This window comes from Cupressus sempervirens, chromosome 6, assembly GCF_028749045.1.
Source record: "Cupressus sempervirens isolate cs-2001-9-10 chromosome 6, ASM2874904v1, whole genome shotgun sequence".
Taxonomy (NCBI): Eukaryota; Viridiplantae; Streptophyta; class Pinopsida; order Cupressales; family Cupressaceae; genus Cupressus; species Cupressus sempervirens.
Window position 1 is genome coordinate 392,270,878 of NC_143123.1, and position 19,961 is coordinate 392,290,838.

Here is a 19,961-nt window from a genome sequence, read left to right on the forward strand (position 1 = left end):
AGGTAGTCAAAGGATTCTTCAACATGGATTGGGTTGAAATGATTAGTGGCAACCTAAATGGGCAATTGCTGAATCTAGAGCGCTTAGGAAAGTTTTATATGAGCTCCTATGTTCTTTACATGTTGGCTCGAATAACAAAATATGATGGATTTAAGGCGTAAAGGAGCAAAAGGAAGTGGTTATGACCACTTAAAGGTGCATGAATGTTATCCCCAATTGCAATTATTTGCCTAGGATGACTTTGTCAGAGTCAACGATGCTTTTGCAATGCGCATTGTCACGAATGTACAAAAGAGATACATGAGACTATTCGTCAAGACAATGAAATTTGTGAAGGAGTGAAAAGCATGGTTCATTCAATTCCCTACCTTCTACTACATCAAACTGCAAAAAAAAAATCTTTACAATTGTATAAGCTCTTAAGATATCCCACTGATAAGATGGTCTTGCTTGAGGTCATTAGGCAATTAACTGACAGAATTAAAAAGAAGAGGAAGTTGTGACTTGAGTTCCCAATTTCTATTGAAAAGAAAGCAATCAAGATGCATCCCTTTTTGCAGGCAGCTAAAAGGTCATCAAAGTAACTGAATTTTTACCATCTACCAATTTTTTATGCAAAGCAGATAATGATCCTTACAAAAAAATTAAAGTAGTGAGAGGTGTGAAATGTCAACACAAAATACACCTCGAGGATTCCTAGGCCAATGCTACAAATGAAAACAACATCAAAAAGAGGATTTATTCCAAGCTGCCACTAAATATGATCAGAGTATGCAAGATTATCCAAGTATGTGATCAAATGGAAAAAGACATGAATATGATCCAAAAGTGATTCAATCTGAAGAAGAACAAAACCATCCATCATTATGATTGGTCAAAGGACATATTAGATATTGATTCACTATCTGCACTTGTTCTAGAATTTGCAAAATAGTGGGTTGAATGACAAATGAGTAGGTTAAAGAAGCCAAAGGATAGCTTGGCATATAAATTGATGGGTCATTAACTGTTGAGAATGGAAGGAGAAATCTCATCTAGAAGCATTGAGCGAAGAAAAGGAAATAGTGTTGCTCAGGAAGTGCAACCGAGAGGCAAGTATGACCTTTATCTTGTAGAACACTAGTAGAAGAGACAAAGGCTGGAGAATACTCCATTGTCACCTAATTGTACCCCAAGCTTGCAGCAAATAGTTCCTTTCACCATAGGAGAAGTAGAAACAAGAAAAAGAAGGATAGAACAAGAAGATCATATAACTAGGTCAGTACAAGATAGAGAAAGCATCAATCTCTACCAAGAGTTCACCCAAGGAAGAAGCAAAGAACAAGATGCCACCAATGAGGAAATTCTTGGTGCTATCTCAGAACAAAAAATAATGGAAACAAAAAGGTTCATGCAACATGTTGGCTAAAAATTTTGCAAGTCACTAAGAATCACAACTTAAAAAATTGTGACTTTAGGCAACATTTCATGAAATTTCTCTCTCCTCTCAACAATAGAGGAGGCTCCCTTCTTACCGTAGGTAGCTTGAATAGGAACTTAACTAAAATTACAAAAAAGGATAATTCTTTTAATGAATTCCTCTTTTTTTCAAGAATGATTTACAAACAACTTCAACTTTTCAACTTAACAAAAGGTGTTTATTGCTACAATAATATCAGTGAATCGGGGGTAGACGTAAGAACAACACCAAAGACAGTGATCTACTTTATGTTTAGTGGACATGATACAGGAACACAAAGTCTCCTACGCTTATTCCAAATGAAGATTAAACAATCTAAACAAACAATAAGGTGTAAAGTCTCTTACTAAATATACATTGATTTCTATGAAAATACTTTACACTGAAGCATAAAGACTTTCAACCTTAAGTATTCAAAACCACTATCAACTATAACAATTTGACCTCCTGCAACACAAATTATTCAAAAGCTTAAATTGAACTATAACATTGAACGCAATATACAACTCAAAGTCTACAAAATTGCATTCAAATCTCTCCTGAAGAAGGCACCAAAACTCATAATCAACTCAAGAAAATGTCATCACATAACATTTTGAATTGGCACAAAGTCTCAAAACAACCTACACCTTTTATTGAAAGCAATCTGATTTGTATCCAAGCACAAAGTCTTAGAGTGAACCTAGAAATTGGCAGAACGCTTGCATTTCCAAAAGATGAAAATTAAAACAAGCGCCATCATTTATTTATAGGTGAGGGGCTGAGAAAAAGGTGCAGAAAGATGAGGAAACCCTTAACTACCTTTGATTTATTCAAAACTATAAAGCCTACTGCACTTGTAGTCTGATTATATGTTACATCCTTGCACATGATACTATTTCATGCAATTACAAATTATCACTCAATTACATAGAATTTGTCAATCAAACTACTATTATTTATAAAACATGTGACATGTTGCTATAGAATGAACTAGGATTGACATGTTAAAGTTTGGTGGAAGCATCTCAAATTGGAACATGAATCTGCATCTTTGATTATTTTGTATTCATGGGATCAACTACTTGAAATCGGTCTTAAAAGTGGGGTTTTTAAGTCCCATTACATGTCACTTTGGAAAGCACTTGCCGCCTACAAACAGGTTCTTTGTGCTCATTTACAGCTTTGAAAGAGAGTCAAAAGTACGTAGAAAAATGCTTGTAAGTGGGCTTTTCACTTTGAATCACATAGGGGAAGAAATTTTCTGTTATTATGCAAGAGGGGTTTATGGACAAGGCTTTTTATCCAAACCACAAACACATATTTGAGTTTTTGTTCCATGGGAAGAACTTGCATTGTGTTGGAAAGAACTTGTATTGTTGTGAGAACAATACAATCAAATTTTTGAAGCCAAAATCCCTCTTTTGAATCACCAACCATGTAGAAAGACTGCGCAAAGATGTGATAGCAAGACAACTAAAACAAGAATGATGTGCATCATTTGGAAACAAACTGCCACTTTAAATCCAGATCAAAACCTTTCAACTTGCAACTCTCTATAAATGTATTAGAACTCTCCTTTGTTAATACCTGTGTTACCAGCCTCAAATTCAGCTCAAACTCGGACTCGACGGTCAAACTGGGCAAATTACAAAAAAACCAATGAAATTCAAAGATTTTTAAGGATTTTAAGTTTTTTTTATGCATCAATTAGCCAATTAACATCAAATACACAATAATTGAGATAAACAGAAGCTACTTTGCACACATACACAACTTTTCATAGATCACATAAGTATAAATGCGAATTTTTGGAAGAAATTACTTAAAGTTAAACTAACATAATAGAAATCTGAAATATAGTATAACTGTCATATGTCTACAATATCCATGCAATATATGCAATCCATGGAATCAAAAATTCAAAACATATATATCAAAGGAAAGGCTCATAGTAGACTATGTCTTCCTATGAGTATGCCTAAGATAGGTCATGGAAGACTCTAGAGCCATTCTCTCTCTCTGTGTCTAAGGTTGAACCTCAGTGACATGCTCATCATGATCATCCTCCTCATCCTCATACTCATCCTCATAATCCTCATCATTAGAGTCAGATCCATCACTCTTAGCCTCAAGGTCCCACACTTGGGCTCCTCGTGCTCTAGCCTCCTCTACTAGCATCCCCACTACCTATGTCTCTCGATCCACCTGATCAACCCACTCCATGTCTTCATCACTGAAGACAGGATCATCAACCTCTGTGTTCCACCCTGCTTGTACATCAACCTTCTCTAATACAATGGGAGATGTGTTGCCGCCCAAAATCTATTTGCGACAGAAGCGAAGGTCGTAGTGAACAAAAACAAGATTATTCAACTTTTTTGCTGCCAACCTATTGCACCTCTTAGAGTGTATATGCTCAAACATACTCCAATTGCATTCACATCCTGAAGCATTGGATGGCTAGCTCAAGATACAAACTGCAACCCTCTATCGTTTTCGCACCTTACTACCAAACATCTCCCATCATACATCTGAAACAAGAAAAAATTTAATCAATTCTATAACTTCGACTTTATCAATCTAGATTCTAGATTCTAAAGTGGTAATAAAATAAAAATTAGAATTTGGGATCATAGATTTTTACCACGCATCAATTCTATCCAATTTTTCTTGCTTATGTCTCGTGAAAATAGGTCTCCTAGTGATTTCTTATACATCTCTATCTCACGAACTATGATTGTTGCAACAATTTCATCAAGTGACATTCTCTCTATAACATCACAAAGGCCACTCAACACCTCTTCATCAGCCTTAAAATTTGGGCTGAATTGGTATGTTGGATTAAAAAAGTGACTAGTTGCATGTATAGGCCTATGAAGTAGATTTTGTCATCACTTATCAAATACATCCCATATGGGACCATATTTTTCCTATTTTCCTACATAAACAACTCAAATGGCCTCTTTTGTGCTATCCATGTCCTCATAAATGTAACCCATTGAGGGCTTCTCTCCATCAGCAATCCATAGGATAACAATAAGAGGCTCTATGAACTGTAATCATTGTGAAAAACAAAACATTTAAGCTTTAAGTTTTCCTTTTAAAAATAAATGTCAATGTCAATGAACATTAAAAAGTGTTAAAAATTTAACAAAATAGTGAAATGAAATGGAAATGAGCACAAAAAGGAAATTACCTCCACAATCTCCTTAGCCGGTTTCCAAAAGCCACTCTCATCAAAAACCCGATCAACCACTTAAATCGTTGCATTGAGCTTTGCATATGATGAACTTGTCTAGTTCTCACATACAAACATACCTTTCAAACCAGCCTTTGCATTAATAGAAGATTTCAACATGAGAAAATTTGTTGCAAATCTAGTGACAGTTGAACGAGGCAACTCTTTTTTCTATGTGTTGCCTCATAACGTTGAGGACCCAAGCATGATTATATATAAATTTGCAAATATTCCTTGCTTGCTCTATACATTTTTTTATTCGAGGAATTTTACCTAGATCCTCCAACATGACGTCAATGCAATAGACAGCACAAGGGGTCCAAAACAAGTGGTGGTGCCTCTCCATAAGAAGTTTACTAGTGGCAACATAATGTGTTAGATTATCTATCACAATTTGCACCACATTCTCCTCACCCACCTCCTTAAACACTTCCTCCATTACCTCACAAAGATACTCAGCATTTTTGGTCTTCCCCGAGGCATCAATTGATTTCAAAAACACTGTGGAACCTAAGAAAAAATGAAAAAATTTAGTACAATCACAATGATCAATCAATTTACTACTAACTTACTAAATTCTAACTTTCTAAGTACAATATTGAATTACCTGATGAGGAGACAAGAAAATTCAGCTGTGTTCTATTTCTTCTATTAGTCCAACCATCAGTCATAAGGGTGCAACCCTTCACGACCCATACTTTATGGTGCTCCTCAATTTCAACTTTTACATCAACAACTCAATGGGCCAAAGTAGGACCTTTTAGCTCATCATTAGGGGCTTTGAACCCCGAACCACAAACAATACCAACATCCATGACAATTTGCCAATAAGAAGACCTAAAACAAATTAGATAAACAAATATCTAATAAGTATAGTTACTAAATTAGTAGTAAGAGAAGTACGAAATACAAATTCTTCAATCTTGAAAGCAAGAGAAGACACACAAATTAAAAATTAAAATTATAAGTACCATGCTACATTAAATGGAAGGTTGTTGTAGAAGAAGAAATCTCCAAGTGCCAACTTTCCTTGCTCGTGCTTCTCCTTATTCCAAGTCGTGCTCTCAAGCAATGGTTGTGCACCTGAAATAGTGCATGGAACAAAGATGCAATCAAGTGAGGATCTTTTCTTACACACTCGAGGCCCAATGGTCACACTCTAAGATGCAGTAGTACTAGAAGGTGGAACTGGAGGATGGACCATATCCATGGTAACTTGAACAACCCTCTACACTTCTAGTTCCAGCTAATTGTGTCGTCTCTTCTTGTTTCTTTGTTCTATTCTTTCTTCTCTACAGCTTCCTCTAAGATAGCTTGCATATCACACATGACATCTTGGGGGACCGCCTTACCTGCTTTGATATCACACCTTGGTATATGTGCAAGGTGATATTTCAATCTATAAATGCCTCCCCCATTATATTTATCATACAATGCCAACATGTCACAACTCCTTTTTTATGGCCATAAATGGCATGTTTCTAAGCCCTATCTCTTACTATTGCACTAGGGTTAGCATCAAGGTTAGTTTTAGGCCTAATTCCACTACCCTCAAGTTGAGACATGATGTTGTTGCTGCTGCAATATACCATAAATGAAACAAAAAAGCATCTAGAATATAGAAAATTCAATTTACAAACACTAGGGATGCTTACTTTTCAAGTTTTTCATTAGCATAAAATGGAACAAATATAAAGAGTTCAAACAAATGCAAATAAAACAAGAGTCGTGAATGTAAAAAAATTTGCAAAATAACACAAAAAATGCATCTTACTTCTTCAAATTTTCACTAGAAATGGAAATGTAACCCAAGTTTGAAAAAGCCTCCTCCAAATGTTTCTTTTAACTCATCTCAATGCTTACATGCAAGCTGCAATGTGACACAAATAATCAGCAATCAATAGATGAGAGCCAACTGATTTGCTAATCTATCTCCCAAAACCCCAATACTCTTCCCTCAACTCTTCTTTCTCTATTCTTTTTGTTTACAAGTGATAGAATGACCTTTTTAGGTCTTACTAATACTTTACAAACCAAAAAAAAACATTATAAATGTGTTCTAATGAAATTTTTAGACACTGCCCACTGGCTAAGGCATCCTAACGGAACTCGACAAGTCAATCGAGGCAGCTGCCTCGCAAGTCAGCTAGAACTCCACCGAGTCTGATTCCAAAGGTAATTTGCCTCATTTTGGCCACCTTGCCTCAAGACTCGCCGAGTCCTTGCCACACTCGTCTTGTAACATTAGTTAATATAAATTTGCAGCCTTTGATGATTCCTCAACAAATGGCCATGTATGAGAAACAATTTGCTTGAGAATAGCAACTGCAATGACTGATTGAACTTTGGAAAATGTAGTTTTAATGGAGATTGCAAGCCATACTACAAGAGAACCCAAAAAAAACCTCTAGAAGTAAAAACATAGTTTATTGGGATGGAAACAAGCTGAAAAATAATGTTTTTGCCCTTGGACGGGGTTCTTGTTTAATGCTGCAAGTTAAAATGAGCCTTCTAACATCCACGTGTCTGCCCTATACAAGCTTTTCTTGAGGCATCACAAGCATCCAAACTTTTAAAATGCATCACTGAAGAGTTTCTCACAAGAAATTGCAGACAAATCATAGTTGTTATTGATCTATTTTATTAAGAACAGGTTTGTGATGTCCTAAACAACCAACATGAGCAACAAATATGGACTTTGAAACATGTAAAAGCAACATAAATCGTTGTTCTCAGTCCTTGGATGTGAAATGTAGCCATTAACACCACATTCACATGTATTAAAAGGCAGTGACTATATGCAAATACTTCTAAAAACATTGTCCAAGCTTGGAGAACGAAAAATGCAGGTTAAAATGCCCTATACGGGCCCTCTAGCTCATGATACATGCATTTTTAATGATGTTTTTTGATACAAACGGGATTTTGCCTTTCAAATACATAAATGACGAGCTTTATGAGGCCAATAACACCTTACGCGACTATCCTATTACTCCTGAATTCACCATTTTTAGCCTATAATGAGCTTTTGAAGAAAAGAATCATGTGTTGGAGTTATATTCTAAGAAATTGCAACTTATGCGCATTACATGCCTCAAAAATGTCATTTTGGAGTTACAATGGGCTTTAGGGAAGTTATTGCAAGTCATAACGTGTCTTTTAAAACAGGTCGTTTAGGAAGCCTTACATATGCATAGAGTAGTCATAATGGGCTTTGAAAAAGTGTTTACATGTATGACATTAGTATTTAATCATATGCAACAGCCTTCAAAAACACCTCTCTATTCTTTTGACGAGAATTAGGAAATGAAAGACATGTCTAAACTTCATTACAAGTTATTTAAAATATGTAATAACTCCAAAAGTTGCCACCTTTTCCTTTTTGAAGTTAATGACCAGATTTTGGATTACAGATAGAAGTCAAAAACATATTAAAAAGTGCAAGGATAGAATTTAAAAATGAGATCGCAAGTTATTGAAAATAAATACACATAGGTTGGATGTGTGATGCATTTAAAAATCCCCACCTTACGGGTTTTACATGTACACTTATAAGTATTTAAATTTTATAAAGAGAAAACATGTAATGAGACTTAAAAAATCCACCAACACATTAAATTTTTAAATAAAAGTTTACATTTTTCCTTGTAAATATGTTTGACGGAGTTTTCGTTCCAATCAGCAAGTAAATGACACCCTTGAGGACATGCAATCACCAACAAAAAGCCCACGTCATAAGATTTACAATCAAGAAATGAAGACATACAGCTGTGCTTACAAAGCCCACCTACCGTGTAATTAATTCTTTAATAACTCTTGATATATAACTCCAATTGAGGCTTATGAAAGCTCAAAAAGAGTAGAATTCAAAATGCCACAATCCTAGGGTGAAAACACAACCAAAATTATTAAATCAACTAAGAAAATGCCTTAGACAATTTATACTACGAAATTTTCTATAGGGTTGCCCCAATTTTGCAAATACAAAATTGAAGACAAAACAACATATATAAAAAATCCTACAGTAGATGCAAAAATTCCTACTGTAGATGTAGTGATTCACAACACAATGGCAAAGAGTCTTATAGCCAAGGAAGAGATTAATGTAAGGGCAATACTAATGCAAGAGTAGTTATCAATCCGAGATTATCAAAATGTTGTCCTTCTAGATCGGTTAAGGAAAAGCCTACAAAAAGGTCTGGAGAAAGAGGTTGATCCACCATTTGAATTACAGGGAATTATGAATCAAGTCAACCATCCAAAGGAAAAAAGGGAAGGCCAAAAATTTTGCAAAAGTCATTAGGGGAGACTTTGTATCCAAAACTCTATAGTTTGCAGTGCGTGCAATAAGTAAGACAAAGGATTAAATTCTTACGAATGGATACAATGTGACAAAGTTTGACCTTGGACATGCCTCTCGAGAACAAGTTATGGAAGTTTGCACAAGCAACAAAAGAGAACAGGAAACTAGAAGGGAAATATTAGAAAATAAATAGAAAGAACAAGGTCTTGAGTGAGTATTTGAATAGCATACCTCATCCCATGAGAAAAGGTCAAGATTTTGTTCCTACTACAATTTTTCTAGTTGAGTTAGTGGGCGGTATTGATAGAATCAAACAGATTTCTTAGTGCAAAGGCACGAGTAGAAAGCATCCAAAATGAGGCATACAGGCATGTTGAGGACTTGGTGTGAATTCATGAGAGGACATTGGCCATTCTTTTCCAAGATACATTGCATGGATAAGTCATGGATAGATGAACATATTTATTGAGATGAGGTAATCTCACACTAATGGGATTTGAAAGGACTCCCAAACAAATGTTGATTGACAATGGAGAGGTCAAGGAAGAAGTATAGAATTTTGCCCAATAGTATAACGCACGATCATGGCAATAGAAATATTTGAACATTTCAATAAGGAGTCCACTCAATTGAAGAGGGTAGTTAAGAATATTCAACAAGGGATCTCCAAAGATTAGTTGAGAACTAAGTTGCACGGGCACCCCCCCCCCCCCTCCGCACTAAGAAAAGTTCAAACCGGTTCGCAATTCTGGTCCGTTTCAAACTTGGTTCGACCAAGGTACTGTTTTTGCCCTACAAGTCCGATTGAGTTTGAACAAGGTTCGAAACCAAGCAAACCAGCACCAAAAAGTTCGAACCCGCAACAAACTGGGCCCCGCAAATGGCTGGAAAGTGTTTTTTTGGGCAAAAAATAAATGTTTTTAGGCGTCCACAACCCTAAGAGTTGTTATGAATTGCTTTTGGTGGCCTCTCATTATCATTTAATGTTTCCAAACAGGGTATTTTGTCAAATGTTTTGAATCTTTGACGTTGAAGTTGATTGAACTATACGATGGTATGATCCCTATCATAGTTCCAAGAATCACGGCGATTCATGCGATTCACGCGATTCGGCGATTCGATTTAAGCCAAACGATTTTTTGTGAATCGGTGAATCGAATCAGCGATAAAGGGTTTATGAAATAAGTTACTCACTAAATTTCAAGGGTTTTTTTAATTTTCCGATTCATGGCCGATTCGATTCCGATTCATGGCCGATTCACGATTTGATTCGGCCTTGCCGATTTCGATCCGATTCCGATTCTTGTTACTTTGATCCCTATGATTACAAGTTTAAATATTTATGGTGTTTTTGTTGTTTAAATGTGTTTATGCTACTATGCTACATTCTAATTTCAACTCGTGCTTCACATATATATATATATATATATATATATATATATATAAATTTTACATGTTTTTGTACTAACGAACCCAAACCCCTTTCCAAAATTTTGACGAACTTGCGAACCAGTTCTTGAACTTCGAACTTAAAACTGAACCCGAACCAGCAACTTAGGTTGAGAATGAAATAAATGTGGACGACGCAATATGTAATCTAAAAAAAATTCTTTCAAAAAAATTACTTCACAAAGGACGACTTTGAGAACTCCATTTTCTCAAATGTCATTCACACAACCCAGGATTTGTTGTCGGATTGGGAGAACAACTTGAGAAAATATGAGCAAGAGATGACGCTCTTGGAATTCAAATAGGAATCAATGTCAAGTGTCAGTATGGATGAGTTGGAGACCATTTTGGCTAGATTCCATGCATTCAAAAGGTGAGATCAAACAAAGGTAAATCTAGGGAAAGGTGCATTTATTGCATAGTGAGCATTCATTACGCTCATTCTCTTGTTGCATGGACATGCATAGTGGGTATTTATTACCCACTATCATGGTGGTTCCATCCTAATTAGCCTGTGTGGACTCCTTTCATTAATGTAGATTCTTTCTTCTTGCCCTAACCCTAACTAGGGCTGAGGTGGTAAAATCTGGCGATTAATTTCATTTCAATCTAGGTCACTCATTGTAATCAAGGACCTATATAAAGGTCTTATTTCTCATTTGTGCAGAGATGGAATTCTAAGATTGTTGCAATGAGCTATTCAGACAATAAAAATTTCATCTAAGCTTGGTGATTTCTTGATGTGCCTTAGTGTTTGCTTAGTCTCTTATTCCCTTGTTTAGATTAGATTGGTTAGATAAAGCGTTTTGATTTCAATGGAAAATGCATTGATGTTTTGATGAACTCCATGGTTCATACTTATGATGGTTTGTTGATTGTATATTGTTGTGTAAACTTAGACCGAACCCTCACTTTCATGGATGCTTAACTTCTATCATTCAACATGCATTGTTTGTTTTGATGGCGCTCGTTGTGGTATGAAAATCATTTGCATGACCCACAAAGATTGCACTACTTCTTGCCAAAAAGCAATTTCTCTTGTTGTCATTACCCTTAGCAGTATTGTAGAATTCCTAAACCCTTTCTCATTTGCTTTTTGCATATTTGTTAGCCCAAAAAGTACTTCATCAATATCTTTTAAAAAGCTCCTACATACAGTATGCTTTGAAATCAGCTTGAGCAACACAAATGCAAGGCCTTCAAGATAAACAACAACTCACATTTATCATTGAGCATATCCATGAATTGACACAAAAGGAACCTTGGAATCCATTGTATGATCTTTTGCATCTTAGCTTACATATGATTTTGATCAAGAAAGGATAAGATATCTCAACATTTTCACATCAACAGGTCCTTACCTAGATGGCAATCCAAATGGCTCCTCTTCCTCTTACACATTCTTCCTTCCATAACAATGGAATCTCACAAACAAACTATGGATACGTGCATCTATATCATATCATATATAAATATAATTGATAGACAATAATGCATAGGTCGTGATAATACCAGAAGAGAACTTATTCAAATTATTAGACACTGATTATAACAAGATTAAATCAGATTAGTGAGAGTCTGATCCTGAATATGTGTTTGTTGTTTACATGCTTCTGATTTTGATTATCGTTCCTTGTTTGCTAATTGTTGTTCTTCTAATTGATGTGATGCATTCCCTCTAATGCTTGAAATGAATCCTGCATTATACTCAATTGATGGAAGGGTCATCAGCATTCATAAGGATTGAGTCACCACTTTTCATTGTTGTCTTTTAGAATAATGTATTATTCCCCCAAATTGATGTTCCTTGGATATCCTTCTATTACAAAGGAATTGTAAATACTTGTGTGTTATTAACAGAGACCAAAATGTCAATTTATACAAAAGAATAAAATGATGTTTCCTTAGGAAATGATGGTAAAGAATAGAAACATTCTATTCTAATAGAGAAAGCTAAACTAGCTTATATATATTTTTTATATATAAAATAAGCCGAGAGATATCATTGGCCTATTTTCATAATCCCATAATTTTAATCATCGTATATTTATGTGAGTCTAAAAGGCATGAGGAAATGATTCAAGACTCTTATCTGCCTCATTGTTACTTCCATTTCCTCTCTATAATTTTCACGATTTTAATTATAATTATATTTAGTCTATTTCTATTTTGTTTTTCTGGCATGTAAATGAACGTCAAATTTTTTTCAAAATGGAAAACGTTTATATTGAAGATTGTTGCCACTGTAGAAAGCCTCTCGGCTTAAAAAGCAAAAGCTAACTAAAGCTAACTAGATATTTACAATAGATTACCATTAACTAATAATAGACGATTATCTATTACCGTAATACCTTCTCAATGGAAACCTTCTCCCTTATATATCTTCCAACATGAGGGAGAGTTGCAATCCTTTACTACCTTTGCCTTTTGAAGGAGTCACTTCCTTATTCTTTCTTCATTAAATATTCTTTCTTTATTCACTCCTTCAAACTATGTCTTTGTACTTCTCTTTATGTCTGCATATACTTTACTTATCAGCAAAAGCATATATTCCTCTTTTACATCTGTGTATACTCTCCTTACAATTCTGCTATAAACTCTTCTTGCATTCATGCTTTCAACCTTTCTTCGATGATCTTCCCTTTTGCCTTCTCAGTTGCAGATCTTTAAATGTAAGTCTGATATAAACTCGTATTCCCTCTCTCAAATGCACTTCACAACTTCTTAAAATATCTTCCCAGCAATGGTGTCTCTTCCACTATCTTAACTGCCCCTTAACCAATCTTAACTTGTGTTCTTTATTTCTAATTCAGGTTAATTTCTGAATTCTTTTCAATTCCAACTTGATTATTCCATATTTTGTTTTCCAATTCCCTTTACTGCCTTCATGTCCCCTTTCAAATGACCTCTTCTCCCTAATATAACTTATGTTGAGGGAGTCAGCTCTTTATTACATGCCTCTTGACCTTTCTTTAAACTTAATTAGCTTGTAATTATATTTAGTATTATTTATTTATTTATTTATTTATTTATAGTTTCATTTTGGTAATTTTTAACTATTATTAAATCCTATTTCAGAAAGGGAACATTACAAACTAATTGCCCCAGTCCCCCCATATGTATTCTTCGAGTCTCAGATTGAATTCCCATAGGTTGAATGACAAGTTGTCACATAGTTAGTGCCTTTGTCAAGTATGTGAAGGAGATGTGGATTAGCTCTGGTAGTGCTACCTTTGATATTCAATTACTTCGGTATTTAACTGTTTAAATTAACTTATTTACTCCACAAAATCATCAATCATTGCTGTATGAGGATACGGATTACTTGGTAATACTATCCAATCAAATTGCAACCCCTTGTATTTAGGGCTTGAAATATTAGTACATCAGAAATAATAACTGTTATGTGAAACAATTTGTGTTTAGATTTTATATGGTTAAAACACCATTGCTCAAATGTAGATCCTCGTTAACTTTTAATTACAAGCTAAAACCTGTCTCCAATTCAAAGTCTTCTGGTCATTATGTGTGTGTCTATGTGAACATATGTATGTATATATGTAGAAGAGATTCCAGTTGCAAATGGAATGAATTTGCTAGTTGTTCAATAAAATGATTGGCATACTTACTAACACTGCCATTGGGACTCGATATGCTGTTTTGCGATACTCACGTATAACTTGAGTGATCTGTGAATGAGTCCTCCTACAAAAGAATTACAAAAATATTAGTTACTAATGGATTGCACAGTGCTTCTGTCCTAATTACAAATTACACTTCATTGCAACAGTACTCACGAGGCATAAAAGATAGTTGGGACTTTTGACTTTCTCTCGGCTCCACTGTCGACCCCAGAAGTAGCCTGTGGTAATTCCCCTACCGCTGTTGTGGGCCCTGCAAGCCCCACAAAACACATGTCAGAATAAAGAATTAAAAGAGTGAACATAATAGAGATATCATTCATTGTGGAATGTGTTTAAACCCGGGACCATAAACACAAATTTGTGGCTTTGGATATGTGCTAATATGGTTCTTTGTTCTATACATCTAATCAAGGACTCGGACACTTTTTCTGGGGAGATCAACATTGTATGCAGCTGCATTCATTTCTAATATACAGTTTCATGATTGGCTATATAAATTATGGATGTGCTGGACTTACTGGTCTAATTTGACCTCATCATGCCAAGCCCTGCTGCCTAAGAGGCTCTGGCCATCGATGCCATGGACAGGTCATATCAAAATTGAAAAAACAAGCAACAGCACCAAACCTAGGCATCTAGTGTTTCAGCAAATTTCCCAAAGGCCATAGCATATATACTTGGAACCACAACACAAACACTGACTTAATACTATAATAGGCTAGGATTGGTATATTTCCCTGATCTCGATACAAAAATAGGCTCCTGAACAATAATTTAAAGCACTTGGCGTGGTCATACAAATGCCGTCAGCAACCAGAAGCACACGCATTTGATATGATAAGGAATTCTAAATATCATGTGTATTTTTATCTCCTTTCACAAACAAAATCCAATGTCTCAGCAAAGCTCACCACACAATTAAAGATTAATAGTGTATCAGTAGAATTCAGTTCCAGAAACACCTCATATCAACTACTGTGCCTGTAATTACAGTGACATTAGGTAGCATGACAAACTCTTCAGTAGAAGCAATAATAGCTGGATCATAATATGGTTAGAGTCCAGATCTTTATTTGGCAGCCAAAATCCCTGATAACTTGCAGCTTCTGATTCTCCTATGTTACATCTTATGATAATCCATGTTTTTGGTAATTGTTGACCATTTTGCCGCCAGCCCCCCCATTTTCCAAAATATTGCCAATCTCATGAAAACTAGGGTGGTAGCCATGTCCACATCCACTATACTATTCATTTATTGCCATGCAAGCTAATAGGGATACACAATACTTTGACTTTTCCTTTTATATCCCTAAAGCCTTATAAGTTTTCATTTCGAAGGAAGCATTCAAGTTGTGACAATGTGAATTTTTCCTTGTTCGCACAGTCGTAGGCAATTAAGGCTTAACCGTCAAGGGGGCCACGAACGCACGAAACAGTCAAGTTCAACGTCAGCACGGTTTCCTAGCTCAAAGGGCTAGCATTCAGATTTAAGTTGCGATAAAGCAATTAACTTGAATCGCATGCTCGCAAGCAACTTCAAATTTAAACAGATTTAAGTTGCAACCACGCGAAAGCTAACCACAGCAATTCAAATTTGTGTGCTTTCGCAACTTCGCAGGTGAACAAGGCTAATCTGGGGTCAGGTTGGAAAAGTTGTGAATGTCATTGGTCGCTCGGTCACAAGGTTAAATGCTCAACCTCAAGTTCAAGTTGTGAAGGAGTGATGAGTTGACGTTGTCTTGGTGGACCCGATTCATTTGAGTTCTCTTCATTGCATCGTTGCAAGGTTAGTCGTTTTGAAGGAGTATCTTGTCGAATGAGGACAAATAAATTGGATCGATATCACTCAATCAAAAAGCTTTGGTGCTTTAAGTTGCGAAACTGCGAAGAAGGTAGTCAAGTGGTTATCGTCGGGTCGCAGTGGTTAGCAAAGGTAGCAGTTTGTGGTTACGAAGTTGCAAGTGGCATCAAACAGTTAAAAGATGTAGTTGTCACACCGTCACAGGTATCAAAGATGTAGTCAAGTTTTAGGTTGCGACAACACGAATGTTAATGCTGGCAGTTAGGTTTCGTGGATCGAGGGTTGCATATATTTTATGTCACACTCAATTTCAAATTGCAAAAGGGCGACAAGGGCAAAATGATGGCTTCGCAACATTGTAGGGACAAGAAACGTTAGATCCATAACCACGATGATGTTGTGAAGGGTCAATTTTATGTTGAGCGCAAGGTCGCAACGTTCAAAGGGCTAAAGAGATAAAAGGTTGTGAAGCAATGATAAGCATAAAACAGGAGGGTCACAATTTCGCAAGGCCAAATGGTTAAAGAATGGAACAAGCTGCGAAGCCGCGAACAGAAGGCAGTCAACAGTCAACATAAAGATAGAAGGTTGGGCAAGGTGGCAGAATGCTTAAGAGACATAGGGCCATGTGGCAAGTAAGATGGTTGAAACTAGTTAACCTGATGACATTGCTGACTTGGCATATCAAGAATACTATCAAAGACAATTGTTTAATGGCAAATTGATCCTTTGATCGTTTGCAACCACTCTTTGGTGTTCTCCATACGTGATGATGCAGTTTGCTTCCTTCTGCTGCCTTGGGTAATCCATCTACCCAGCCACGCAGTTATGGCTGCCATTTCTACCCCTACAAAGCTAGATTTACACATAAAAGACTAGATTCCCTGTATGGGGACGTGTATCTGATCATGATCTTCTCTGATCAGCAATTATTGCTCTTTTGCAACTTAAACTTAGTGGTTGAGTTTGAACTCAATGTAAACATCGGAGTTATGCCTAAACTCTATCAAAGGCAGTTGTAAATATGTTTTGGGGGTTCTTCTCTGTTCTTTTCTAGTTCATGACAATAGCCTTATGCTCTGTTTTTTGTAATCTTTTTGCCTTACATGAATAGAAATTTCAATTTTACTTCTTCTCACATTTAGCTATATTTGCATATTTATTGCCTTACATTGAATGTCTTCTTCTTGTCTTTCAAGTTTACATGTTGTGTCAACTGCCTCATGAATGCTACATTGCGAAAGTTATTTTCCTTGTATCAACTCATTAGTTTTGACTTGTGTGTGGGTTTTGGGTGATAAATAGAACTGAGATTTGTGTATTTGTGCTTTGTGTTCATGTTTTGTGCATGTATAGGCAAAGTTGTAAGAACTTTTCTATCTTGGTGCATCACCCCCTTTCCCTTTCAGCATTTTAATTTCTGAAATCTCTCTCCCTTTTCTCTCAAATAGTAGTTTAGGTGCATCCTGATAGTAAGGAAGCCGGCCTTCTTCGGAGATTCAGCCTCAGAGCGCAAATCCCACACTTGGAGGTTGTTTTCATGTTACATGAGGTCGCTTGTGGGTCATACCTCAAGCAAGGGTGCAGACTTCCGCATCAATAGTAATATTGTTAGGACTTCGGTTCATCTGTTTGGGCTCTTTGTTGGGTATTTGAAATGCTTTTGGCTATATGCCCTTCATGGTCCTTGCATATGCTTGATGGCCATATTTAATTGTTCAAAGATTATGCCAACACATAGTAAAAGCGTATTTTTCTCCTCAGAGCGCAAATCCCACACTTAGAGGTTGTTTCCATGTTATATAAGGTCGCTTGGGGGTCATACCTCAAGCAAGGGTGCAGACTTCCGCATCAATAGTAATATTGTTAGGACTTCAGTTCATCTGTTTGGGCTCTTTGTTGGGTATTTGAAATGCTTTCGGCTACATGCCCTTCATGGTCCTTGCATATGCTTGATGGCCACATCTAATTGTTCAAAGATTATGCCAACGCATAGTAAAAGCGTATTTTTCTCATTATAATTGCAAACTCAAGCACATTCGTACATGCATTAAAACAAGATTCTCTACGGCATCGAACATTGTGAACTCTGCCTTTATTTCAGAAAATCGTAAAGGAAAATTTTCCATAAAATAACTTTCTTCAAATCGACCACTTTTCAATTTCATGTTCGGTGCCAATGTCTCAAAAATTCCCTATGACATCATGAGAGTGAGCATCTGGTTGTAACTCTCCCTACAAGATACGGTTATGTATCATAAGAACCCTGAGCGCCGTTATTTTGGAGGTTAATGAAAGAAAATGACCGTTTTGATTAAATTAGAATAATTAATTTGAAGCCGGTACGATGATAGCCGGTGTAGATTTTCACTGCTGGACTGTAATTGATTCTTGGTTCGGCTCATATTGTTTAGATGTGTTTGCAGTTGCATACATGACTTTCAAGATGAAAAAATTTGTTAAGTGACTTGTTTTCTAATAATGTTATCAGTACAGTTCAGGTGGTGTCGGAGTTGTGGGTGATCAAGGCTGGGCTTAAATGCAGGCTGCTGAAGTTCGTTGAGAGACGGGTAAAACGATCCTTCTAAACCTCAAGTGTAATATAAAGTGAAAAGTGCGCATCGAAAGAATTTGCATAGAACAAGCAAGTTGTATTTTAACTTTGAAAATTTAGCATGGATTACACTTGTTCAGACATTATGAAGGTTACAATTTTTCGGCCGAAAATCTCGAACAACCCTAACCTAAAGATCGAAGGTGTAATGCGAACAAAACAAACTTGCATGGCACGTTTTAAACTAGCACCAAAGCTTCCCAGAAATATGTGTGTGGCCAAGACTTGAATAGTTTTAAATGAATTTGGTGTTTTTGGGGAAATTTTAACGATTCTAAAATAAATATAGTTTGTGATACCAATATTTACACTGCAGATTCCGGATACCTCTACCAGATATGCAGTACTACAAAAGAAAGAAAGAATGAAATAAACTTAATAACTTTGATATAATATAATAATTAACCTGACTGAGTTTGTTCAGGAATGAATCCACCGCCCATGAAAAGTGCATTCTCGGCCTGAGAAGAAGTAGGCGGAGGCGGAGGTTGAGCTGGAAGAGAATGAGAAGGCGGAGGCGGAGGCGGAGGCTGAGCGGGGAGACTGGCGATTTTGGAGATGTATTGCTGCTGCCACGCAAGCGTGGCGCAGAGCAATGCGAGGGATTTCCCAGTACCAGTTGGCGACTCGAGGAGGGCGTGGCAATGACCCTGTCTCTGTGCGCGCTCTAGAGCGGCAATGACTTTGCCCATGTAAGCCAGCTGAGAGCCGTACGGCTTGTACGGGAATTCCACACTGATTCCTCCGATCTTATAAATCCCAAGAGGATTCTGTTTCTGTTTCTGTTCCATTTTCGTCTTTGATGGGGCAGAGTGCCCTACATTTTTCTCCATTCTTCGTTTTGAACAGAGGTGCTATGGGGAATTCGAAGGGAGAGAGGGAGCAGACATTTGCATCTTTGAATTTGCATTCAGAAGGCGGCACTTTCTGATTCTGGCGGGAAAGAAGGTCCCCCAAACCTAAGGAGCAGTCACATGGGTGGCGGCTAGAGCTAATATAAGGAGGAAGGGTCATTGGGTCATTATGGGTAACGGCCATGCACACATCAAAGATGTTAGTAAGATTTGTTTGTATAAAAAAATAATAATAATAATTTGTTTGTATTTATTATTAACTAGGTGCAATGTGGTATGCGGATAGAAAGATATAATCCTAAAACTGATGGTATACAAGAGGAAAAGAAATCAAATAATCAATTAAAAAATTGAAGCAATTTATTAATAATTTTATTTTGTTTAATTATGTTTTCAATTTGAAATGGGGTTTGAAATAGGATATGTCTAAATTAGAGTAAATTTTATATAATAAAGATGAATACAACATAATATAAATAATAATAATAATAATAACAAGGAAATATATACAATTTATTAGTTGAATGTAATAAAAAAAATATTTTTTTTGTTATATATAAAATATAAGTAAATTATACTTTAAATTTTTAAAATGGTAAAAAAAAGTCTAATCTGCG

At 36.2% G+C, this 19,961-nt stretch overlaps 1 protein-coding gene across 1 annotated transcript in view; it reads right to left on the bottom strand.

Annotated features, from left to right (window-relative positions):
- LOC149552706 (RAD3-like DNA-binding helicase protein) overlaps window positions 1–19,457 on the bottom strand; it is a 108,667-nt gene extending 89,210 nt beyond the window's left edge. Inside the window, exons 1-3 of the mRNA XM_089788263.1 lie at window positions 18,897–19,457; window positions 14,229–14,325; window positions 14,061–14,136 (exon numbers count right to left, since the gene is read on the bottom strand). Of these exons, the coding sequence (XP_089644389.1) occupies window positions 14,061–14,136; window positions 14,229–14,325; window positions 18,897–19,323 (600 nt within the window). The 5' untranslated portion in view covers window positions 19,324–19,457. The remainder of the gene's footprint in view (window positions 1–14,060; window positions 14,137–14,228; window positions 14,326–18,896) is intronic.
- Window positions 19,458–19,961: the final 504 nt, after the last annotated feature.